Source organism: Peromyscus californicus, unplaced genomic scaffold (genome assembly GCF_007827085.1).
Source record: "Peromyscus californicus insignis strain IS unplaced genomic scaffold, ASM782708v3 Scaffold_4__1_contigs__length_199733344, whole genome shotgun sequence".
In the NCBI taxonomy this organism is placed as follows: domain Eukaryota; kingdom Metazoa; phylum Chordata; class Mammalia; order Rodentia; family Cricetidae; genus Peromyscus; species Peromyscus californicus.
The window spans coordinates 186967007-186993731 of NW_026294562.1; the positions used below are offsets into that span (position 1 = coordinate 186967007).

The 26725-nt window shown below is 37.3% G+C and overlaps 1 protein-coding gene across 1 annotated transcript in view; it reads right to left on the reverse strand.

Moving 5' to 3' along the window:
* LOC128094962 (vomeronasal type-2 receptor 116-like) overlaps positions 1-17095 on the reverse strand; it is a 28963-nt gene extending 11868 nt beyond the window's left edge. The window contains exons 1-2 of the mRNA XM_052713585.1: positions 16881-17095; positions 220-511 (exon numbers count right to left, since the gene is read on the reverse strand). Coding sequence (XP_052569545.1) covers positions 220-511; positions 16881-17095 — 507 coding nt within the window. The remainder of the gene's footprint in view (positions 1-219; positions 512-16880) is intronic.
* Between the last annotated feature and the right edge of the window lie 9630 nt (positions 17096-26725).

Here is a 26725-nt window from a genome sequence, read left to right on the forward strand (position 1 = left end):
AGTCCAGAAAATATTCAGAGGTTCAATAGTGTGCTGTCACTACTCCACCCTTTCCCTTCCCTCCATTCTAAGCTAGAAATATGTAGATGCATCACCATCTGTCTGCATCATTTCCCTATGCATTCAGAGTGATTTAAGTTTCCTTGTTTTTCCCCACAGCTACCGAAAATGTCACCAAGTAGAGCTGGCTTCATGTCCTATCTAATCACCCTCTCTCACCTGTGGATATTTGTAAAGATCCAGCAGTGTCCCTATGTATTCTGATACTGCCCATGATGGTCCCGTAAGAACAGCAGCTGACATGCCCTCTCTTGCACATCTGTAGTTAGTGATGGCATAGCCAGGGCCTGAAAATGTACCTATAAGGTTGGCCAGAGTATATCTTTGACCGTCAGGCACATTCTGGATAATGAATCCCAGTGACATGTTTGGTAAAAAATAGGGATCGCTGTTGATCTCCTCAATGGCAAACATCATGGCCAAAATACATTGGTAGTTCCTCGACTTAAACCTGCAGAGACAGTAGAACAATATTTAGGATGAAGACTCACACCACACAACAAGGGGTATGTATGTAAGTTTAGGGCAGTAGGTTTTACAGTTTGAATGATTCTGTTTCCAAAAGTCCATGTTTAAGTATCTTCACAGCATTTTCTAGAATTTGAATGGGAGTGTTGTTTCTTTTTCTAGTATTGAAAATAGATTTTTTCATACATTATATTCTAATTACAGTCCCCCCGAAAAGATCCTCCTAGGTCTCCCCACATCCTCTCCCACAGAAATCCACACCCTTTTCTCTCTCTTTAGAAAACAAGCAGGCATATCAAAATAATAAAAATAAGTTAAAATAAAAATAAACAAGCCAGTATCATACAAAAGAAACAAAGAGAAGAATAAGTGCTAAAGAAAAAAGAACACATAGGGAAGCAGAGGCACACACATGTTTTAATACACAGAAACCTTAAAAAGAAAACATTAGAAACTCGGTGCTTGAAATTTCCTGCTTCACTGAAATGATGCCTGTACTCTAGGCCTGTAGGCTGAAGATGGATGCTCCAGTGTTGCAGAAGAACTTCGGGTGACTGTTCAGGCAGTAAGATGTCTCTGTCATGTCCAGGCTTTTTGGAAGTTGTTTGCAATGCACTGTTGTTTACTTAAATAATGTTATGTCTTTCTGGGGTCTTTGATGGAGGTGAAGACTAGATAGTTACAGTTGCAGTTTTCCTTAGTTATGATAGAAAGTAGATTATGTGTAAATCTTTGGAGTCACTAAGATGGGTGGATGGTGGAGTGCTTTCTCTGAATTTGCTAAATGTAAATGGACTGAATATTGTAAACATAATTCTTACTTGATAACTTTTTGTTTTACTTAGTTTTACTATGTTAAATCTAAAACCTTTCTTTTTATTTAGAGAAAAATGGGGAAATGTTGTAGAATAATATATTAAGGTATTTTAATTTTGTTTGTGTTGCAGTTCTTTAACTCTGTGAATCTGTGTTACTTTGCATGTCTAAAACATCTCATGGTCTAGTAAAGCTGAATAACTATAAAAAAGTCAGAAACTATAATATGTACACAAAAGACAATAAGGTTGAAAAAAATTAACCTGCAAAAAACTCCATTGAGCTTTTATTTTTTCCCATCTACTACTGAGCTTGAGGTCTGCCCTTAAGAATACTTTGTAGCCCTGAGACAGAGTCTGCCAGCACCAATTGGACTAAGAGATAAGTCTTTGTCCTCATAGCCCAGCCTGTAGGCTTTGAGCCTAGGGGCACAATACTGCACCCACACAACACCACTCATTGCAGCCCCAGTTTCAGGCCTGCAGGCAAGTCTTTTGCAGGCAGGATGGACTACCACCATCCCCTACCAGATCCTGTAACCTACAAGCCCTCCTAACCCTCCATAGACAGATTAAACAAAATATTCCATAATAAAATCAGATTTAAACAATACCTATTCCCAAATCCATCTTTACAAAAAGCACTAGAAGGAAAAATCCAACCTAAAGAAGTTAGATACACACATGAAAACATAGGTAATTGTAGCTAGAGTTTTCCTGCCTGGCCCACAGTCAGGACAAATCTCTCTCACCTGCCAGTCCCACAGCCGCTCAAACCCGACCAAGTAAACACAGAGACTTATATTGCTTACAAACTGTATGGCTGTGGCAGGCTTCTGGCTAACTGTGCTTTTAACTTAAATTAACCCATTTCTATAAATCTATACCTTGCCACGTGGCTCTTGGCTTACCGGCATCTTCACATGCTGCTTGTCATGATGGCAGCTGGCAGTGTCTCTCTGAGTCAGGCTTCCACTTCCCAGCTTTATTCTCTTCCTTATCCCGCCTATACTTCCTGCCTAGTCACTAGCCAATCAGTGATTTATTTATTGACCAATCAGCAAAACACTTGACATGCTAACCATCCCACAGCAGGTAATAGATAATCGCACACTAACAAATACCAAAAAAAGGAAACACACAATACCACCATCAAAAAATAACAGGAATTAACAATCACTGGTCATTGATATTCCTTAATATCAATGGACTCAATTCAGCTATAAAAAGACACAGGCTAGCAGAATGGATACGAAAACAGGATCCATCTTTCTGCATACAAGAAACACATCTCAATTTCAACGGGAGACATTATCTCAGAGTAAAAGCCTGGGAAAAGACTGTCCAATCAAATGGACTAAAGAAGCAAGCTGGTGTAGTTATCCTAATATTTAACAAAATAGACTTTAAACTAAAATCGATCAAAAGAGATCGGTAAGGACATTACATATTTATCACAAGAAAAATCCACCAAGATGAAGTTTTATTTGTGCCCCAAATTTATTTATTTATTATGAAAGTTCATCTGAACATTAATGCCCCAAATACAAGGGCATGCTCATTTGTAAAAGAAACATCAATAAAGTTTAAATCACACATCAAATCCCACACACTAATAGTGAGAGACTTCAACACCCTACTGTCACCAATGGACAGGTCTGCCAGACAGAAACTTGACAGAGAAATGAGTGACCTAAGAGATGTTATGACTCAAATGGACTTAATAGATATCTACAGAACATGCCACCCTAAGAAAAAAGAATATGCCTTCTTCTCAGCATCCCATGGAAACTTCTCTAAAATTGACCACATGCTTGGACAAAAAGAAAATCTCAACAGATAAAAAAATTGGAATAACCTCCTGTATTTTATCTGACCACCATGCCTTAAAATTAGATTTCAACAACAAAAATTACACAAATTCTACAATTACATGGAAACTGAATTATGCCCAAGTGAATCACCACTGGGACAAGGAAGAAATAAATAAATTAAAGAGTCTCTAGAATTCAACTTAAATGAATGTACAACATAGCCCAACTTATGGGACACTACAAAAGAAGTGCTAAGAAGAAAATTCATAGCACTAAATGCCCACAAATAAGAAGATGGAGAAATCTCACACTAGCAATTTAACAGCACATGTGAAAGCTCCAGAACAAAAAGAAGAAAATTCACCCAGGAGGAATAAATGCCAGGAAATAATAAAATTGAGGGCCAAATCAATAAAATAGAAACAAAGAGAACAGTACAAAGAATCAATGAGGCAAAGAGTTGGTTCTTTGAGAAAATCAAGACAGACTAGCCCTTATCCAAACCTCTTGAGGCAGAGAGAAAAAGAACACCCAAATTAACAAATTCAGAACTGAAAAGGGAGACATAACAACAGACAACAAAGAAATCCAGAGAATCATCAGGTCACTTCAAAAACCTGTACTCCACAAAATTGGAAAATATAAAAGAAATGGACAATTTTCTGGATAGGTACCACATACCAAAGTTAAATCAAGACCCGATAAACAATTTAAATAGACGAATAACCCCTAAGGAAATAGAAACGGTCATTAAAAGTCGTCTAATCAAAAAGAGGCCAGGATTGGACAGTTTCAGTGCTGAATTCTACCAGAATTTTAACGAAGAGCTAATGCCAATATTCTTCAAATTTTTCCACACAATAGAAACAGAAGGAATGTTATCAACTCTTTTTGTGAGACTACAGTTACCCTGATACCCAAAACAAATAAAGATGCAACAAAGCAAGAGAATTACACACCAATCTCCCTCATGAACATTGATGCAAAAATACTGATTTTTTAAAATATTGGCAAACTGAATTCAAGAATATATTAAAAAAATAATCTACCATGACCATGTAGGCTTCATTCCAGGGATGCAAGGATGGTTCAACATACGAAAATCTGTCAATGAAATACACGATATAAACAAACTGAAAGAAAAAATACACATGATCATCTCACTAGATACTGAAAAACCCTTTGACAAAATCCAACAAGCCTTCATCATAAAGGTCCTGGGGAGATCAAGAATACAAAAAAATACCTAAACATAATGAAGGCAATTCTCAGCAAACCGACAGCCAACATCAAATTAAATGGAGAGAAACTCAAAGCGATTCCACTAAAATCAGGAACAAGACAAGGCTGCCCATTCTCCTCATATTTATTTAATATAGTACTTGAAGTTCTAGCTAGAGCAATAAGACAACAAAAGGAGATCAAGGGGATACAAATTGGAAAGGAAGAAGTCAAACTTTCACTATTTGCAGATGATATGATAGTATACATAAGTGACAAAAAAATCTTACCAGGGAACTCCTACATCTCATAAACACCTTCAGTAATGTGGCAGGATACAATATTGACTCAAAAAAATCAGTAGCCCTCCTGTATACAAATGATAAATGAGCTGAGAAAGAAATCAGTGAAACACCATACTTTACAATAGCCACAAGTAATATAAAGTACCTTGGGTAACACTTACTGAGCAAGTGAAGGACCTGTAAGACAAGGACTTCAAGTCTCTGAAGAAAGAAACTGAAGAAGATATCAAAAAATGGAAAGATCTCCCATGCTCATGGACAGGTAGGAATAACATAGTAAAAATGGCAATCTTACCAAAAGCAATCTACAGATTTAGTGCAGTCCCCATCAAAATCCCAACACAATTCTTCACAGACCTGGAAAGAACAATACTCAACTTCATATGGAAAAACAAAAAACCCAGGATAGCTTAAAGAATCCTGTACAATAAAGCAACCTCTGAAGGCATCACCATCCCCGACCTCAAGCTCTACTATAGAGCTACAGTAATAAAAACATCTTGGTACTGGCATAAAATCTGACATGTAGACCAATGGAATGGAATTGAAAACCCTTACACTATTCTGCACACCTACGAACACCTGATTTTTGACAAAAAGCCAAAGCTGTACAATCGAAATAAGAAAGCATCTTCAACAAATGATGCCATTATAACTGGATGTCAACATGTAGAAGATTGCAAATAGATCCATATCTATCACCGTGCACAAAACTCAAGTCCAAGTGGATGAAATACCTCAACATAAATCCAGCTATACAGAGCTTGATAATAGAAGAGAAAGTAAGAAGTAATCTTGAATGCATTGGCACACTAGATCACTTCCTAAATGTAACATCAGTAGCACAGACACTGAGAGCAACAATTAGTAAATGGGACCTCTTGAAACCAAGAAGCTTTCATAGGGCAAAGGACATGGTCAATAAGACAAATATGATATCCTACAGAATGGGAAAAGATCTTCACCAATCCCACATCTGACAGAGGGCTGAACTCCAAAGTATATAAAGAATTCAAGAAACTAGACATCAAAATACTGAACAATCCAATTAAAAATGGGCTACAGAGCTAAACAGAGAATTCTCAACAGAAGAATCACAAATGGCTGAAAGATATTTAAGGAACTGCTCAGCATCCTTAGTCATCAGGGAAATGCAAATCAAAACAACTCTGAGATGCCATTGTACACCTTTCAGAATTTTGTTTAGAGCAACCAATAGCCTTGGCAGTAGCTGGGGTGTTTGGGCATTTCCATAGGGCACATTTGGCCAACAATTCAATTAACCTATTCCCAGATCTATAAATTTCATTTTGTGTTAAGAAATGTCTAGTTGTGACTGTGTCTCCCCTTTTATTTGTATGTATGTGTGTTTTAAGAAGCTTCTACTGTATTGTTTCCATATGACTAAAATGGCCCTTTGTTTCATTTCTTTAGGATGTTGTAGAACCACAGGCTCTCAATAACTTGAGCTCCAAGAGGGATTAATGTAGTTGCTTTGTTCCTGTGTTAAATTCTGACCAAAAATTAGGATGAGATCTTCAAATATCCTGGTATTCAACTTGCAATCTGCTCAACTACAAGAAATAAATGTTTCTTTGTCAAGCCACCAGTTACTAAGACACTGCTTAATTCAAGAACATCAGGTTATTCAACATGTCTGAACAACAGTTGACATTTCTGTAACAGTTCATTTTTATATGAGTGTTTGTGTAATATGTGTACTTATTACTCTGTGTGGTGTGTGTACACAAATGGATGCTAGACTAAAAACAACTTGATATGGGCATCATCATCATGCACCTTATTTAATACTATATCTTTTTGTAGCTCATGGTATGAAAGCAATTCTCCTGCCTCTGTCACTCATTTCACCAAAAGAGCAACAGGTTTACACAAATTCACTGTAATTCCCTCCTCCCCATTTGCAATCTGCAGAAGTAAACTCAGTTCTCACAGTTGGAATGCTAAAGTGTTAACTTCTGATCTATTTACTCATTCTCTTAATATTAGTCACTAGGACAGAAAAATAACTTGCACTCTGTAATGACCAAATGTCCACACACATGGGGGAATATTATGGCATTTCACATCAAAAATATGAGTCATAAAGTTTTGTTTCATTGGGGTTGTGTTTTGTAAATGATTCTTTGATTTGTTTGCCAAAGTTCATTCCCATACTTTTAGTGATTCATAAATATGCATTGTTATTTTCTTCATGTTGGTAGACTCTGTAGAAAAGGAGATGAATAACTTCTTAAACTCATGAGACAACAGAGCAGGCCTGCATCTGTGTGTACAGAATGATTCAGAGGAACCCTGGCTGTTTGGTAACAATTTAAACCCATAAAAACTAACTACTGAGGTAGTTATGATATTAATAAATGCATAATTATGGAAAGGCAGCAATATTTGTAAGAAATACCAGAACAGGATAAATAAAATTATAAATGCAAGTCAGTTAGGAATATAAAATAGTAAATGTGTATCACACTTTTTGTCTAACAGTATGAACACAGGGCTTGGGAGAGAGATCACTAGGGAAAGGGCTTGCCATTCCAGCATGAGGACCTGAGTTTGATCCCTCATGCTTCACTCAAGGCACAGTAGTGAATACTTTCAGTTCCAGTTTTGGAGTTATGGGTAGGGTGGATCCCTAAATCTTGCTCTCATATTTGTTTAGCCATTTCAGTAAACTCTATGATAGTGTGAGACTGTGTCCCCAGAATGTGGCTGGGTCCACAAGGAAAACAACTTAGGTTGACTGCTATCACCCACATTCTGGCATACACTTGTGTATGTACACTGACATAAATGTGCATCTACACCAATGCCACCTTCTAAAAAAATATCCACCCCACCACCAGTGAAAGACAATCTGACAGCAAAAGCATGGAAATGGTAATTCAAGCAGAAAGGGTAAGAAACCAAAAGGATAATATACTCAGATGATGTTATCCATACATCAGTAGGACAAATTAAAGCATAAAGTGCCACCCACATACATAGAATATTGTGCTTCATCACGGCAGTGCAAGAATTGCCAGAGGCAGTGGCACATGCCATTAATCTCAGCACTAGGGAGACAGACCCAGGCAGATCTCTGTGAGTTCTAGGCCAGTCTGGTCTACAGAGTGAGATCCTGGACATGCAACAAAACTACAGAGAGAAACCCTGTCTCAAAAAAAATGAAGAAGAAGAAGAAAAAGAAGAGAAAGAAGAAGAAGAAGAAGAAGAAGAAGAAGAAGAAGAAGAAGAAGAAGAAGAAGAAGAAGAAGAAAAGGAAGAGCAAGAAATGTCATCTATGTGAACTGGACCAAGTACTTTCTTCCCACAATGTGATTGTGGGGCAACTAGACCATAACAGACGAAGTTGAAGTTTATCCCTAGTTTCTCATCCCATGGTAAAAATCTACTCAAAACATGTCAAAAACATGAACATAAAATTGGGAAACACATCTAGACATCTTTTGTTCACTTTTGTGGAATTAAAAGTCACAGGAAACAAAACAGGACTTGACAATGGTTTTCCAGTAATCTCAAAAAGTCTTTGGAGTTGAGTTAGAAGGTACCTAGACAAGTGAACCCCTGCAGAAAAGGAAGTGCTTTGCAAACTCTTCCTCAATCAAAGGATCATATCAGAGTCCCTAACACAGTTATAACACCCAGTAACAAGAATCCCCAAACAGTTGAATTGAGGAGATGTTATGTGAAGGAAGAGTTACCAAAGTAGAAACTCAATTGTTGCATCAGTTTTCCATCCCACCAGCAGTGAATAAGTTTCCCTTTTCCCCAAATCTGTGGTCCTGTGTCCTCCTTTGTTTTTAGGAGTGTGCACAGCAACTTTTAGCATTATGAAAGCTAGCCAGTAATGTTTCACCTTCCTGTTCCTCTCCAGTTTGATTTTTCTATATTCATTGACTCAAATATGTTTTCTTAAGAAATGGGGCCTTACCATTAAGTTCTTGATGGTAAACAAGAGCAATAGTAATACTCTGTAATAGTTGGGTCTTATGTTGAGGTCATTGATACATGAAATTTAAGTTTGCATAGGTGGAAATACAGGAATAAATTTTCCTTATCCTACTCAGTATTGATTCAGTATGGCTGGCACTTCTTAAAAAAATTTCCATATTTTGACCAATAGTAGTATTCTCTCTTTGACAAAAATGAGGTGACCGTATGAGTGTGGATTTATATGTTTTTATGTATTCTCAATTCTATTCCATTGGTCAATAAGTCAGTTTTTATGCCATGCTGACTCTGTTTTTATAGGTGTAGCTCTAAAATATAACATGAAATCTGGGGTTATGACTCCTTCTGCAGTGTTGTTGTTGGTCAGGATTGTTTTTGTCTATATTTAGTCTTTTGTGCTTCCACAGGAAAATTAAAATTATTCTTCAATTTCTGTGATAACTGACACTGGAAATTTGATGAGTCTTTCCTTGAATCAGGAGATGGGTTTGGTAGGATGGGTATTTCACAATAGTTAATGTTACCAATCTATGAGTTTAGTAGGTCTTTCATCATCTGGTATTGTAACAGGGCCCCAGTCCTAAAAACAACTGACTCCATGATGGAAGTGCCATTCAGACTGTAAATCTCAGCATGTAGACAGCACCACCTACCAAAACTAAAACAAAGACGTAATATGTCAAACCCACATAGTTCTGAGAAAGTCTCCAAATGTACTCATCTTGCTTTTTTGCTCCTGTAGTTCTGCTTCTGACTAACTGTTCTTGTTAACTGAAGTGTGTCAATGAAAAACATGGTTTTTGTGCTTAACAGCTCACCAGGAGAAGACTTCAGACTACACTGTGATCCCAAACACCTGGTGCAGTCCTGTCCAGCTAATAAAGACTTCATTTGGCTTAAACCTGTGTCTGAGAAGCCTTCTCTAGTGAATACCACACAACAGTATCTATTTTAAATCTTTCATTGTCTTAAAGATTTTATTGCATCTATCTTTCACCCCCTTGGTTACTCTTATCCACTGATACTTTATTTGGGGAGTTATTCTGAGAGAGATTGGTTTCTTGATTTCTTTCTCAGTATGTTTAGCATTTGTCCATCACATCTTCTGTGAGGCTTTTGTATCCTGCTGTGCTACCGAATGTCTATATTAAATGTATAGATTTCTGAAACAGTCTTCAGGATCTTTTCTTGTATTTCAATACATCATTTGCAAGTAAAGATGCTTTGATTCTTTTCCTATCTGTAACCTCTCTGATTCTATCACTTCCCTTATTTCTCTTGGTAGGAACACAAGTTCTATGTTAAACAGAAGTGGTGAGGATGGACATCCTTGTCTTTTTCAGAAGTTTATTGAAACATATTCAGTTATTTTTTATACCTGTTGATGATGGCTGTGGGTTTACTATATGTTGCTTTTATAGCACTAAGGTACATTCTCTGTATCCCTCTTTTCTCCTGGACTTTTATCATGAAATGGTGTTGGATTTTATCAGAGGCCTTTAATCCTTTTAATCAGTTCATCAATTTTTCCTGTACTTTAGTCTGTTCATATGGTGTCTTACATTAATTAATTTAGGGATGTTCAACCAGCCTAACATTCTTGGATGAGACAACAAGATTACGGCATATAACCATTTTGGTGTGTTCTGGAATTTAGTTTTCAAGCATTTGATTTGTGTCTGTGTTCTTCAGACATTAACCTATTAATTTTCCATTTTTTTGGTAGGGTCTTTATATGTTTTTGAAATCAGAGTAATACTGCCTTCATAAAGTGTATGTTCCTTCTTCTCCTTTTTTGATATATTAGTGTAAGATCTTCTTTGAAAGCTTTGTACAATTTTGCACTGACTCCATCTGATCTTGAGGGTTTTTTTAACTTAGATTTTTAATTAATGTTTTGATCACACTGGATGTTATGGGTCTATTTAACTTAATAATGTCATCTTGATTTAATGTTGGTAGAAAATATGTGTATCTGGAAATTTACCCATTTCTTAAATCTTACCCAATTCAGAGGAACATATATGTTTTTAAATGTCTCTTTACAATTCTCCAAATATCCTCAGTGTCTGTTATAATGTCTTCCATCCATCTCTAATTGTATTAATTTTGGTTATTATTATGATAGTATTATAATTATTATAAAATATAAAATAATATAGTTATTATAAAGTTTAATAATTTTGATTGCTTATAATTTTGTTAATTGGCTCAAGTTTTGTCAGTCTTTTATCTCTAGTTTCATTCATTCTTTGTATTGATTTTTCCTTTTGTAAGTCATTAATTTCTGACCTGATTTTGATGATTTCTTTCCACTTGCCTTTATGAACTGTTATTTGTTCTTATATTTTCAAGGCGTTCAGGTATCTCATCAAGTTATTAATTTGTGATTTCTCAAAATTTCTGATATGGGTTCAGAGTGCCCAAAACTTTCCTCTTATGACCATTTTCAGTTTTCCCACAGGTTTTGGTGTCTTGTGATTCAATTTTCACTCAACTCTTAGAATTTTACAAGTTCCTTTTTTATTTCTTCCTTCAAGTGAGAGTGATTCAGTTTTACATAACTTAACTTCCATAAATTTATTTTTTCACTCTTTTGTTGTTTCTATCATGGATGACTGACAGAATGCAGGATGTGATTTTAATTTTTCTGTATTTCAGAGACTTGCTTTTATTGTAATATGTGGTCTATTTTGCAGAAAGTCCTATGAACTGCAAGGAAGAATGTGTATTCTTTAGCTTTTGGTTGCAATGTTCTACAGGCATATCTTGCATCTATTTGATTTTGCAGAACTCCAAATGTAGAGGACCACAAAAAAGCTTTACAATGTAATAAAATAGTAGTGACAGTTAGTATACAGAGCCACAGAAGGATGCAGAAAGCTGCAAATGAAAAAGATGAAGTCACATTTAAAGGGAGACCCATCAGAATAGCAGCAGATTCTTTCAGTAGAGGCTAGAAAGCCAGAAGGGATGGATGTTCTACAAGTCATGAAATCAGCACCAATGCTCCAGCAGACTAATATAAAAAGCAAAACTGTCACTCATAGTAAGAGGGAAAGGTAAATTTTTTTTTTTTTTTGTTTTTCAAGACAGGGTTTCTCTGTGTAGCTTTGCGCCTTTCCTGGGACTCACTTGGTAGCCCAGGCTGGCCTCGAACTCACAGAGATCCACCTGGCTCTGCCTCCCGAGTGCTGGGATTAAAGGCGTGCGCCACCACCGCCCGGCGGGAAAGGTAAATTTTTCATGATAAAAGAGGTTGAAGGAAATTATCACCACTAAACCAGTTCTGCAAAGGAAACAGGAAGGATTACTTAGATCCAAAGAAAAGGCTAAATATATTTGAGATGGCTGGGAACAATGAAAAATTCCAAAACACTGAATAATATACATCTAATAGAACAATTAAAAACAACAACAACAACAACAAATGACAGGAAGTAATACATATCATCCAATATTAACTCTTAATATTTATGATCTCATGGACAACACAAATAGATTCAAAGAAAACAATATCCCGAATTTTTCTGTCTCCAAGAAACACATTTCACAACCATGATAGGCCTCAATTAGAGTTAAAGGATGGATAAAGAATCCCAAGCAAATGCAAGTAAAAACTTAGCATGCATATTTCTTAAGGTGTGACAACTAAGGCACCAAACAAATCCTACTCAGAAGAAATAGTGAAGCATACTTTCTACTCTTTAAAGAAAAAAAAATCTAACAACTGGGCAGTACAGTTCTAATCATGTACACATTAAACACAGGAGTCCCCAAATACCTTAATGAAACAGTATTAGATTCAAAAGCACAGATCAACCCCAAAACAGAGATGGTGAGTGAATTCAATTCCCCATTTTCAGCAACAGACAAGTAATATGGATCAAAAAACATAAATAGAGAAATTCTGAAGTCAAAGAACATCATAAGTCAACTCCATCTTTATATTGAACACACCTAGTGCATTTCTAAACCTCTAGATAGCTGATGTGTTTACAGAAATTACTGCTTGTCCACTATGCATATTGCAGCCTTCAATAACACACCCACATGAAACAATACTTTCAAAATGCACTCAAATACTTTCAAAATATGGGCATTCTGGCCCAGAAACTTTATTTTATACAAACCAATGGGCTATGATGCTCAAAATCTTGAGAAGACAGTTTCAACACAAAACATATTTGTTTAAAAGCTTTAAAAATTCTATAGAGCTCAGATGATGTAAATAAGGACTCCTTTATGTTTCTATGCATTATGTACACATCAATGCAAAAAAATGGGAGAATGTTTCTCTGTTCCACTGTGAGCACACAGATGTGGAGCTTGGCATTTTGTTCTCATGGAAACCAAGATGCAAATACACTGTGGGCAACTACATAGGATTTTATATCCTCACCCAAAATTATTAAATATATTTTTTTATGAAAGGTATTCACAAACTGTTGTTTTATTTGGTCTACTTACAAAGTATTTCTTGCACTTAAGAGTATCAAGAAAGATTTTTCTAAAAGAAAGCTATTATTAAATATATAAATATTTCTTTGGGTTTTCTTAAACTTTCTATATAGTCCAAGCCTGCCTTGAAAACCTGTCTGTGTCACACAAATGCTCAGATTATAGGTGTGCACCACCACAATATCCAGCAACATACTTGGTTTGGAGAGCACATGGTTCATGGTTTGCCAGAAAACATATAATTATTATGATTAAAGTTGAAAGGAGGATATATTAAACTTCATAATTTAATCATTGTACATCTTTACACATGATGAATTATCATCCTCTACCCCATAAATAGATATTGATGTCACGATGATAAATATATTCAAAACTTTCTTAAAAATTTATGAGCTTGTATAAGATTACTGAGAACTATGGCAATTCAAAGCTTAAAGAAATGAGTGCAAATAATTGAGCATTAAACAGAAAGGATATGCCGTTACTGAAAAATACAGTTTTGATAATTGATAAATATTAATAGTTTATGAAGTATGACAATGGTGTCATAATTCACAGATTGGTCAGTAGGAAAAGCAGGAAAGGATCAACATCCTGTGTGGATTGTTAAGTGTTTCCAGCCTCACATCATTTGCACTCTATAGCAAAAGAGATTCATTAAATATTCATTCTTCTGAATAAAATGGATGAAGGTAACTCAGTGTACAACTTGATATTCACCTAATCTTTTTATTTTCAGAGAAAACACAATCATTGAAAATCTGAATTATTATAGAATGAAAATGCTGTAATATAGTTAGTATGCCTTTCCCCCTGTTATTTTCGATTAGGGATTCATGATCAAAGATGAACAAAATTAAAAGATAAACAGACAGGTAATACCCTAAGTGTCATCTTAGAGCCTTCATCCAGTAGCTGATGTAAGTAGATGCCGAGATCCAGAACCAAGCTCCAGGAGACCATTCAAAGAGAGAGAAAAGTGGAATTCTAGGAGCAAGGTGCATCAAGATCATGATAGGGAAACCTACAGAGACAAACAAACAAAACTAGTGGGAACTCATGAACTTTAAAACAACAGCTGTGAAGCCTCCATGGTACTGGAGTAAGCCCTCTGCCTAAGTGAGACAGTTGTGTAGCTTGATCTGCTTAACAGGCCCCTTGGCAGTAGGATCAGGATCCATCCCTGGCACATGAGCTGCCTTTTTGGAGCATACTACCTATGGTGGGATACTGTGCACAGCCTTGTTTCAAAGGGAGAGGCAAGGACATGCCTCTACTGCCTACACCAGGCTCTGCTGACTCCCTATGGGAGGCCTTACCTTGTTGGAGGAGGATTTGGGGGCTAGGGAGAGAGGTGGAAGGCTGAAAGTGCGGGTGGAGAAGAGAGGGGGATCTGTGGTCGGTATGCAAAATATATTAAAAATTCCTTAATTAAATAGATAAATAGATTTTGTACAATGAAAAGTTCTTGTTTTTTACACCTTCAGGATGATATATTGAAAATATTTAAAATAAACCTTACATTCTAAAATATTTTCAAATAATCTGTAATCAGATATTTATGTCCTTCAATTTGAAAAAGACTGAAAAATGGTGAATATCCATAGTATACTAGAAAAAAACTTAAACTCTGACTATTCATATTCATCTAGTACGTGAATTGTTTCAAGTTATTAATACAAAAATGCACACACAACGGATACAATGCAGCTTGGACATACTAAGTCAGCCATATTTCTGAGTTAGCATTAAGGAAAAGCACTCCCATACACAGTGAAAGAAACTGTCTGTCATTATTGCTTTGCAGGAAAATTAACCACCATGCATAACATGGTGCTTATGTAGATTAATCTGCTTTAATCAGATGGTAGACATATTTTGTACCTATTAGACATAATTCTGTACCTATCAAATTTTTACTCACCATCTTTCAACAAGAAAGTAAAATCCAGTTAGAAAATTAGACCACACAAAATCTAGAGAAATAGAAAATAATGCTGGCCCCACAACTCATGATCTTTTGTAGTTATGGCAATGAAGATAAATATAATTATAGTGCTACCATTGGAACATGAGGAAATAACTGGAGAAGGCCAGAATAATACGCTTTTCTAATTACATACATACTTTCCCACACCTGTGTAAAAAGATTATCAAAAGCATGAAAAGAGTTGTGATCCTTGCAGTGTATATATTTGCATGTGCCTCACTCTCTATGCAAAGTATAATTTGAAAATGTGTTGTCTAAATCAAACATGTTGGTTTTTATAACTTTTGTAATCGCAAATATACTTTAGTTTCATTTTAATACATCATAAGATATAAAATCAAACTTACACAACATTCTCTTCATTTACATATTAGACAACCCAGCCACAGGGAACTCACATTATTACAGTCCCTTTGCAGGCATAAGCTCAAGAGGGACTGTATAAGCTGATGCACAGTGTTGTCTGAGCTGCTGAGATTGGAGAACAGAGAAGAAGATGAGGAACAGGGAGGAACAGGGACACCATCTGCTGTAAAGCAGACAAATCTCCTTCCTGCATACAAGGTCAAATGTCTGGTAGACCCTACAGCTTCTTATCCTAACTTGAAGTAAGCAATGATCTCTGGAGCCAGTAGACTCTTCCACAGAATATTTTATCTTTTAAAATTTTCCTTGTTGCCTTCATTGTATCAAATTAAGAATTAACCTATTACAATATTACAACAACCTTCATGTAAAATGACATTCCACACTTGAACATTTTCTCTCTCAATGCTCTTCACAGCCACATTTCAGCAGACACAGTATTGCCATATTGACAATTATTCATCTTCCTTCCTATGTTTATTTTAGGTGATTTTCCACCCATTGCCTCCAATCTAACTCTTGAATATGTATTTCCATGTTGCCTTTGTTGAGTTCAGCCTTGAGAGCAAGCTGCACTTCTCATTTTCAGACACTTACTGTGTAATCACCCACAGATATCATGACAGCTTGGGTAGAATATCCTTGACTTCTTCTAAACCCTAACACACATGAATGCTTATTTTTAGCAGGACCTAAGATACTCATTTGGACTTGTCTGACACTACGTTTTAATCTTGTATCTTTGAGAATAACTAAAAGCAGTATTCCAAGGTCTCATCACATTAAGCGGCACAGGGAAACAGATTCATAATAATGAAGAAGTATACATTGCATTTTCATGGAACTAACATGTAAGCATCTAATTTATCAGATAACACAATTATTAGAAGTCAGATAAAAGAATCTGAGATAGATGAAGGCATTTCTAAAGCAGAAAATTGGTCCCAGTGTCTAATTCTGACATCCTTGCTCCCAAATTTTGAGCAGGAAATACAGATAACACTTGTCACTCACACACAACAAAATCGCAGATCACTAACTTCAGTAGCATTCATTTCTTCTCACAGGATCACAGCTAGACTTCTAGAGTCCCACCAAATACTCTATCATTCTTCTGTTATCTAATCCATCTACAGTAGAGCTAATATTGAAAACATCCAAATCCTGAGGAGTTAGGGGCTTAGCTGAGAATATGGGGGATATTCCCAGTGTCTACTGTAGAAAAGAAAATGAATAACCCAAATTCCCATTTCTCCCTTGAAAGCACAAGATGAGTCACTAAGAAGACAGCACCACAGAAGAGATCTAGGAATGGAAGAGAGAAATAAAGATGTTGGAATCCATACTTTCCCCAAGATATATGAATGCCAAATTTAGATAATGAATAAATGGAAAAAAGACATACTCAACCATAAAATCTCTGTTAAATTTAATCATCCGCCAATCAATTGTTTTGTTGAGTGGATAGACAGCATATGCAGGAAAAAAACCAGTAATCATCACATTTCCTTTCTCAATTAATCGGTATTTCATTCTGAGTAAGCACTCACTGCTGTAGTAGGAGCACAGAAGAATAGGAATCTGTAGAAAGCAAGAGATAAAAATCCAAGAGAACAGCATATCAACAAAGTAACTGGACATTCATGACCATGTTAATGTGAACTCCAAGCATCCAGCATGAATATACATAGCTCATATGTGAGTGCATGTTTGTTTAGAATTTTATTGGTGATTCGAGCTATCCCTTGAATCATCCCAAGTTCTTCCTGACAAGACTCTTCACTCCCCTGTGGAATTATCCAATAATTTCTTCCCTCAGGCTTTGCATCTCAGGCCCCACATTAACAATCACAAGACAGGTGAAAAACATTTTTTAAATCTTCTTCAGCCACAGGCAGTGTGACTTCATCCAAGATGAAAGACAACCTGTCCCAAGGCATGAAATTCTCTTGTTGGATTTAGTCACTAATGTGAACCAAGAAACTTCTTTTGAGACAGCCATTTATGATGATACAAACATGTGAAACCAGATGAAGCAATACTAGATGAAAGGGAAAAGGATCACAATAGGCCCATGGCAGGCCTGACCAAGTCACAATACCAGGCACAATGCTCTGAAGACTAGAGCCTATCAATTGTTTTGCCTTCCAGGGTTCCATGAGTCACAGAATATTCTTTCTTCTACAAAATGTATGTCTGAATGAATATATTATGTCCATTACTGACTCTAAATACTTCTGTCTTTTTCTGATGAAAATAGTGATTCTGTTGATTTTTTATGATTAACTTTATGTCAATGAAGAAATCGTTTCCTGTTTGAATCTGAACTTTGACCTTCTGCAATATTCTTTTATCCACTATGAATCACTGAATCAACATATTGTCATGATACACTTTATTCCTCGAACATTGGGTCCACTGTGGTGATGTATTGTGTCCCCCCAATAAACTGTGTCCCCCAATAAAACTTGTCAGGAGATCACAGGAAAAAGCCAGCCATTATATAGAAGTCAGAAAAGGTAGCACATGCCTTTAATCTTATCACTTGGGAGGAAGAGATCTGTCTGGTTCTCTGTGAGTTCAAGGACACACTGGGAAACAGAGCCTTGCATGGTGATACATGTCTTTAATCCCAGGACTGACCATAGAGGTCTGGAGGTCTGTTTAGACAGACAGAAAGTAATGTATCTGAACTGTGAGAGCAAATGAGAGAACAGAACATAAAGGCATATAGGTGTGGGTAGTCAGGAAGTAGCTCGCTTTGGAAGCTGCAGAGTTGGTGAGGTGAAGTTACCTGTGGCTTCCTATTCCTCTGATCTCTCTCAGGCTTTAACCCTAATTTCTGGCTCCAAGTTTTTATTAATAAGACTGTTTAGCAATTGGTCTGCAATTGGTGCTCCAATAATTGTGGCAAGAATTCAATAAAAGTTGCTTGTGGCCTCACAGGCCCTCTGGCTCAGGCCTGTGCTGCACTGCTCAGGCTGGAGCTGCCCACAGCTGGATCTTCATCACACCTGGACCAGAGCAGTCTTCTTGGCTTTCTTTTCTCCCGTTGGGTGGTCAAAGTCGATACCTTTCTAAAAGAAAAAGGGAGATAGGAAGTAGATATGATAGGAAAAAGGGTAGATCGTTGAACCTACTTTTGAAGAGCAACAACTTGCTTGAAATATTTTACATTGCTAGGGACTTTAGTTTATTGACAAATTTAACGTTAATTTTGTTATACTGTGTATATTTCTACTCTCATTGAAGTTATTTAAGGTATTATACTTACACAACTCATTTAAATTGTAATGGATAATTAAATACAGCTTAACAATAAGTCTTCTATAATTGTCAAACTTATAGTCATGTGTTCTAGGTATACATAGATATATTTCAGATAGATAAGTAATCTTCAAACACTTCAAAGACCTACGGAATATGGCATTTAAAATATTTTTTAAAATTTAGACTTTCTGGACAAGGAGACATGTCTACACCTGGCAGCACCAATTTACTTCAGAGAGGAGGATGGGCACCGAATACACTCTATATGGATTTTGACTTCTTCTTGGCAAAAATAGCCATTTGGACAAGAAACTGTTCTTGTCTGGACTGCTTGATTGACTGGACATGCAGGACCCATAGGAAGGTGACCATTGAACTTTGCTTGGCAAAATTGTCCTTCAGGTTCCTGATTCCCAGAGGAAACTGCCAGATATTCTCCAGGACACAGAGAGAAGTGACTGAGAGACTCTAAGCATGTGGGCTGAAGACAGATGTCCCAATTATACAGAAAAATTTGGATGGCTATCCAGGCTGCCATCTGTCGCTGTCTACTCTCATGTGACTCCCAAAGTTTACTTGCATCTTTCCTTTGTTTCTCAGCTAATATTGCATCCTTCTGAGCACTTTGATGGAGTTGAAGACTAGATAGTTATAATTTCCTTAGTTATGATGAAAGCTAAGTTAGATATGGAACCATAGACTCAAAAATATAGGCTAGATCGGATATATATTTTTTTTGATTAAAAACTTCTATTTTCTTTAAAAATTATTAATATTAATTTTTTATGCCAAATGCCATTTATTAAAAGAGGGTAGAGGTCTTAAATATAGGCTTACAGCACAATGGGAGAACTCCAGAGAGCCAAAGTTTGCTACTGATGTTTTACAATCTTGTATCTAAGGTGTTAATATCCATTATGCAGGATACACAGACAAGGACCTTCCCTTAAGCATTCAGGACTGGGGAACCCGGCAGGGAAGTAGTATAGGGAGGATATCAAGGTCAAGGTCAGCAAGACAGGAAACAGTAACCCAAAAAGGGGACCAGGGCCCTACAGGTCCCCCTTTTACTAAAAAATGAGCTTCTGACTTAGGTTGTGTGGGACATCAGCAGGTCACCTTACCCACCATGGAGACGCCTGCCCAGGTCACACAGGCACTCTGACTTAGGTTGGTGAGTGCCCCCCAGGAATTATCCATCTCTGAATACTCATTATCATACAGGCTCAATCTTGTGTGAGCTGCAGAGTTACCTGCTGCCAAAGATCTGAAAGTGGCACTGGGCTTGCCATCTGTGTGTTTGACACAGAAAAGACCAACAGAAGCCCTAACCCACCCATAGCCAGTAGGATAAAGGCAACTGAGCCATTCCCTTCCTTAATGAGCCTTACTGCAAACTGGAGTCCTTGTAAGATGGCATCCCAATAGAAAATGGTACTTGAGTTTATATATTTATAATTTTCAAAGCCAATCGAAATGTATATAACTACTGAATTAAATTTATCATGTCCAATAGAATGAAAGATTAACTAACTGTGGAAGCTACTTTTGCTGCCAGGGTCTCCACTGTGCTAGGTGTAGTAATCAATTATTAAATGGTAATCCCAGAAACAGTAGCAGTGGTGGCCACCACTGCTATTACAGCAACAATGGCAGCAGTAATGTTAAGTTCTCTTCTGGAGTGTGTGGGCATCCACTGGCATGGATACAACTCCAGGAACACGAACCACCAAGGCCCATTTTTTTTTATCCCAGCAGGTCTTAAGCTGGCAGCTCTGCAAAAGAACAACTAAGAACCATAAAGAAAAAACAGGCAGCTCACAAGGAGCAATAACTAATGGTCTCATAATGACTACACTCAGGCTCATAAATTTTAAGGTATCTTCAAAGGGGGCTAAATGAATTTCTGGAGGCCAATAAATATTGCACAGAGCCACTCCTGAAAAGTAGGTACTACACCAGCTTGAAGAGTATTGTGAAAATGAAAAAGCTTAGCTGGCATGCTACTGTTAACAAATGGAGGTCAGTGACCTAAAGGGTTATCCTTAATCTCCAAGGTGTCTGGGTGACACGTTCTCAAACATACTTGAAAAAGCAGTTACCATACATTACCTTCTGGAGAATCCAACCACGTGGCTACAGGTCCTAGGCTTTCATTAATGCTTGTTAAAGCTGGCTATACTGGGCTCTCAATCCCCATTGGCATTAGAAGGGGAGAGTTTTTCATGAAGGCCCAATAGGTCTCTGCCATGTTGGGCTTCAGCAGCAGCCACAGGGTGCACACAGCGCTCAGGAATCCAAAGAGGAACCTCATCGTCCTGAGGAAAGACATAAACAGGTTGGGGATTTAGGTCAGTGGTAGAGCACTTGCCTAGCAAGTGGAAGGCCATGGGTTCGATCCTCAGCTCCAAAAAAAAGATATCCTATTTAATTTTGCAAAATACAAATAGACTAGATATTATAACTGTTATTCTTGCTTGATAACTGTTTTGAAATATGTAATTTTACTATGTTAATATTAAAACCTTGCTTTTTGAAAAAAAGAAAAGGGAAAGTGCTGAAGATGTCTTTCTGTTGGCTGTGAATGTGTTGCTCTTATTGATCGATAAATAAAATGCTGATTTTTTTCAGTAGCCAGGCAGGAAGTATAGTATAGGCGGGAAAGAAAGAGAGGAGAATGCTGGGAAGTGAAAGATTGAGTGAGGGGACACTGCTAGCCGCCACAGCCATGAGTGGCAATTTGTAAGAGACCGGTAAGCCACAAGCCATGTGCCAACTTACAGATTAATAGAAATGGGTTAATTTAAAATATAAGAACTAGATAAAAAGAAGCTTGCCAGGGCCATACAGTTTATAGTAATATATGTCACTGTGTGTTTACTGGGACCTGAGAAGCTGAGGCCCCGAGTGGGGCTGGAAAAAACTCCAGCTACAAGGCTCTGTCTAGATTCCCATCTTGGACTGCCACCACACTAAGTAGCTACCTTGAAATTCCCCCAGAGTTCTACTGTTCTTTGCAGCCAACAGACTTAGTAAGTCAATGAAGATATTTTAAAGGGAAAAAATAGTTAAAAGAGAATTTTTTCTTCCACTTTAAAAAATGGGAAACATTTGTACAATGGTAGGAATTTAGTCTCTGTTTGATAACACATTACACAGTCTGAAAAGGGAACAAATAAATGAGAGAATAATTAATGTTGATGGGATATATGTAGCAACAATTATGAATATTATTTGTTTGCCCATTTGTATTCTAACATTAAAAATGTTGGTCAATTAGACTGACAAGATAAAAGCTTTAGAAAAACCACTTTAAATGATTATATTGAAATTCAGACCTAGACATAATAATCAAAAGGTGAACCTATCTCATGATTGAATTATATGGTTACAAAGAAACAGCCTGTTTTCAAACAACCAATCTTACTCTCTCCAGTAACCTTACTGAAACTCCCTAATGTTCAAGGGTGTGTATGAGCTAACTGGACTCCAGTGGAAATGTTTGATTTAAGGAGATTTAAAGAAGCTATGGTATCATATGGCATGCATTGTCCATTTGTAAAGCAGATGTTGATTAATTAAGTGTTCAAACGTTTATTGAAAACCTTAAAATGTGACATTAATTTAAATAGCCCAAGAGTCTTCATGATGCTGTTCTTAAGGTTGCTTTCTTCTGCTTCTTCCATCTTGTGATGTTCAGGTCTGGCTGTTGGAGGAAGGCTAGGTTCTAGTGATGCTGTACTGCTCTTTATGTTGTTGTATGTACTTCTGCCTTGATGTCTGGCCATCTCCTCATCTAATAGGTATAAGGGGTGCCTGTGTCTGAGCGAGTTACTGTTGGTCCACTCTGTGTTTATTGTGTCTGTGTCTCAGGAGGCCCTTCTGGGTCTAATCTTAGCTCTTGGTCTGATTGGAGCAGGCAGCTTCTTTGTCTCAGCGGTTTGCTCTTGGGTCAACCCAAGCTAGTTGATTCTGTGACTCCCAGATTCGTTTTTGGTCTGATCAGGGCTCTTGTTCCAATCAGAGATGACAGATTCAGTGTTTCAGGAAGCCTCTGTTGGTCCACTGAGAGGTGGCAGATTCTACTTCTCAGAAAGCCACTCTTAGTCTAATCAGGGCTGGCAGATTCCCTGTCTCCTGAGTTTGCTCTTGATCCAATGATGGTTCTTTGTCCAATGAGAGCTCTCTCTTTCTCTTTGATGGATGGGAGGTCTCTGTGCTGGACGGGAGCTCTATGGGCCAGGTGGGAGCTGTTTGGGCTGGATAGAAGCTCCCTGGGCCTGATGGCATCTCCCTGGGCTTGATGGGAGCACTCTGGGTCAGATGGGAGCTCTCAGCAAGATGGTAGCTGGGGGCTGGTCTCATAGGCTCAGGGAGTGGTGGTGATCTCATGTAGATGGGTGTAGGGCAGGGCGTGTAGATCACAGGGTCCACTGGGGGGTCTTGGAGAAGGGCAACCTTCTTGCAGGAGCCCTGCCATGTGGCCGGCAACTGGGGTGGTGTTGGGTGGGTCTTGCTCAGGAATGGATGGGGCCCAGGGATGGGACCTAAGGGCAGGCCTCCATGACTATGAATCCAGTCTCTCTCCTCTGGTCCAGATGGGAGCTCTGGGCTGGATGGGCTAAAAAAGAAAAACACATTTCTGCACAAATAGAATATCACCACACCTGGGGATTTGGAATGTCTTCCAGGACTAGGAAGCTTGTGAGATGGGGCAGTTCGGGAAGGGGTTCAGGAAATAGGCAGAAGGCCTCATGCTTTTCACTTTTCAGCTTGTGTTGAATTCAGATTACACAGCCCAGAAAGCAGTAACAAATACTGAGTGATTGGGAAAACAGATAATCTCTCTCCAATTGTTAAATCATAGATTTTTTAATTCTATAGGTTTACCTTACTGATGTTTTGTTACTATGGTTACCATGCTTTCTAAACTAAATACTGGAACACTAGATGAAAAGAGACAGAGATATAAATTGAGAAGAGGAAGGCCCTGAAGCTTTGTTCAGATCACCACTACTCATAACACATCAACTGCAAACTGTGTGCCAAATCTTATCCTTGACATGTTGTTATTTAATATTCTGAACAGTCTGCTTTTTAGGTTGATTTTTAGATATTCTGTATTTTGTATCTGTATCCATTATGCATGTGTTGGAAACCCTGTCTGTTCTATGGATTGCCTGTTCACTCTTCATGTCATTACAAACTTTCTCTTTTTATTAGTAGAAAAATTAATTAATTAAGAAAATAGTCCAAGGGAATTATCAGTTTATAGTCAGAAATTTTCCTGTTTCCTGCCCTGTCTCACAGCCACTCAGGCCCAAATAAACATGCACAGGCTTATATTTTTTACACAGTGTATGGCCATGGCTCAGGCTTATTACTGACTATCTCTTACACTTAAATTAACCCATAATTCTACATATGTTTAGCCATGTGCCTTGTACCTTTTCTCAGTTCTGCCTTGTCATCTTGCTTCCTCTGTGTCTGACTGGCAAATCCTGACTCAACCATCCTTTCCCAGAATTTTCCTCTTCTGCTTATCCCAGCTATACTTCCTGACTGGATACTGGCCAATCAGCATTTCATTTATGAACCAATCAGAACAACAAATATTCACAGTATACAGAATTACATTCCATAGCACTTCCCCTTTTCTGTCTAATCAAAGGAAGATTTTAACTTTAACATAGTAAAATTACATATAGTAGAACAGTTATCAAGCAACAATTGCAGTAACAATATCTAGTCTATTAATATTTTGCAATATTAAAAAATTCTATCATCTCTCCTATATTTGTGAGTCTGAAGTTTCATATCTAATTTATCTTTTATCATAACATAGGAAAATTATAACTATCTAGTCTTCATCTACATCAAAGATCCCAGAAGGATAGAACATTACCTAAGTAAACAGGAAATGCATTGTAAGCAACTTCCAAAATTCTGGAAATGACAGAGACAGCTGCCTGCCTGGACAGTCATCCAAAGTTCCTCTGTAATCCTGGGGCATCCATCTTTAGTCCATAGACTTAGAGTCTCTCAGTCACTTCTCTCTGTGTTCTGTAGAATGTCTGGCTGTTTCTTTTTTGAAGTAGGAACCTGAAGGACCATCTTGCATTGCTAATTTAATGATCACATTCCAATGTGTCCTGTATGTAGCTAGAGTTTTCCTGCCTGGCCCACAGTCAGGACAAATCTCTCTCTCTCACCTGCCAGTCCCACAGCCACTCAGACCCAACCAAGTAAACACAGAGACTTATATTTCTTACAAACTGTATGGCAGTGGCAGGCTTCTTGGTAACTGTTCTTATATCTTAAACTAATCCATTTCTATAAATCTATACCTTGCCACATGACTCGTGGCTTACAGGCATCTTCACATGCTGCTTGACCTGGTGGTGCCTGGCAGTGACTCCTTCTGCCTTCCTGTTCTTTCTTTTCTCCTCTCTGTTAGTCCCGCCTCTACTTCCTGCCACTGGGCAATCAGTGTTTTATTTATTGACCAATCAGGCAACACATTTGCTATACAGACCATCCCACAGCACTTCTCCCCCCCCCTTTTTTTTCAAAAAGGAAGGTTTTAACCTTAACAAAGTAAAATTACATATAATTTGGGAATTTGGGTGTAGTTTCTCTTACTACTTCCTGCTGGAGTGGGGTGCTGTATCTTATGGGGACACAAAGAAAATTTTAGGATTATGGAATAGTCCATGAGGCTGTATTGTCTGAGCCCATTGCCTTCAAATCATTCTGGATGTTGGATCATCTGGGCCATGGTGTCATCGGAGACCTTTCAGGGGGTCTTGGCTGGTCAAACCTGATGTGTCTTAATCTGGAACAAATCCATAACCTCTGGCTTTCTGTGGAAACAAAAGCAGAGCCTCCTTTCTAAGGCAACACATCCTTACATCCAAATTTTGAAGTCAAGATATCTTTAAAATATACATATTGGTTTAACTCAACATCTTTTATGATCAAATGTTTTTCTGCAGTTACAAATTCCAAAGACATCACAATCCAGATTCTCTGTGTAATATTCATCTTTACTTGGCTTAGTTTTTATATTAATTTTACTATCTCTTTAAAGAGTTTATTTTTTAAAACTATGTATTTGTTTATATAACTGTATATATCAACTTTTTTGCCTCTTTCAAGGCTATGTATATTTTATACACATTGTAAACTATTATATCTGATTCTGTCTTATTGTTAATCTATTGCTTTAAACTGCAGAGTGGTTAGAACAGAAGCAGCAGCCTTGGCTGTTGGCTTGGCCCACCTCACCTTTTCAACATGGTGGTGATATGTTTCTGTCCAGATATTAGCCAATCAGTTTCTTTATTAGACCAGTTACAATGAAATATATTCACACAGCATAAAGGAATATTCCACAGCAGTTTCAGGTTGTGGCAGGTTACAATGATTATATAAAAAGTCAAAAACCTTCCTCTATAACAATGAATAACACACTGAGTCAAAAAAAGGGAGAAATCTCATATCCCATAGGTTCCAAAATAACTTTTGAATGAAGTTCCTCAAATATTTCAAATTATCTACAATGAAGCTCTATAACACTGACATAATAAATTGAAGACATTAGAAGATGGAAGTACCTCCAATCCTCATTGGTGCAAAACATTAATATTGTGAACATGAACATGCTTTCTAAAGGGAACCATGGATCCTGTAGCTCAATAAAAACTGCAGTGCTATTTTTTAATAAAAAAAGCTGTCTTGTAATTCATTTGGAAACACAAAAGTCTCCCAATAGCCTAAGTCATCTTGATCAAATAGAATCAATATGGATGAATGAATATCCATGCTCACAAGTTACACTGCAGAACCCTAATAAACAAAAGATCATAGTGGACAAAGTAGATATAATAAATAAAGAAGTGGACATATATGAAAGTTAGACTCCTGATTTTTGACAAAGAGGATAAAGACACTCATTTGAGAAAAGACAGTATCTTTAAC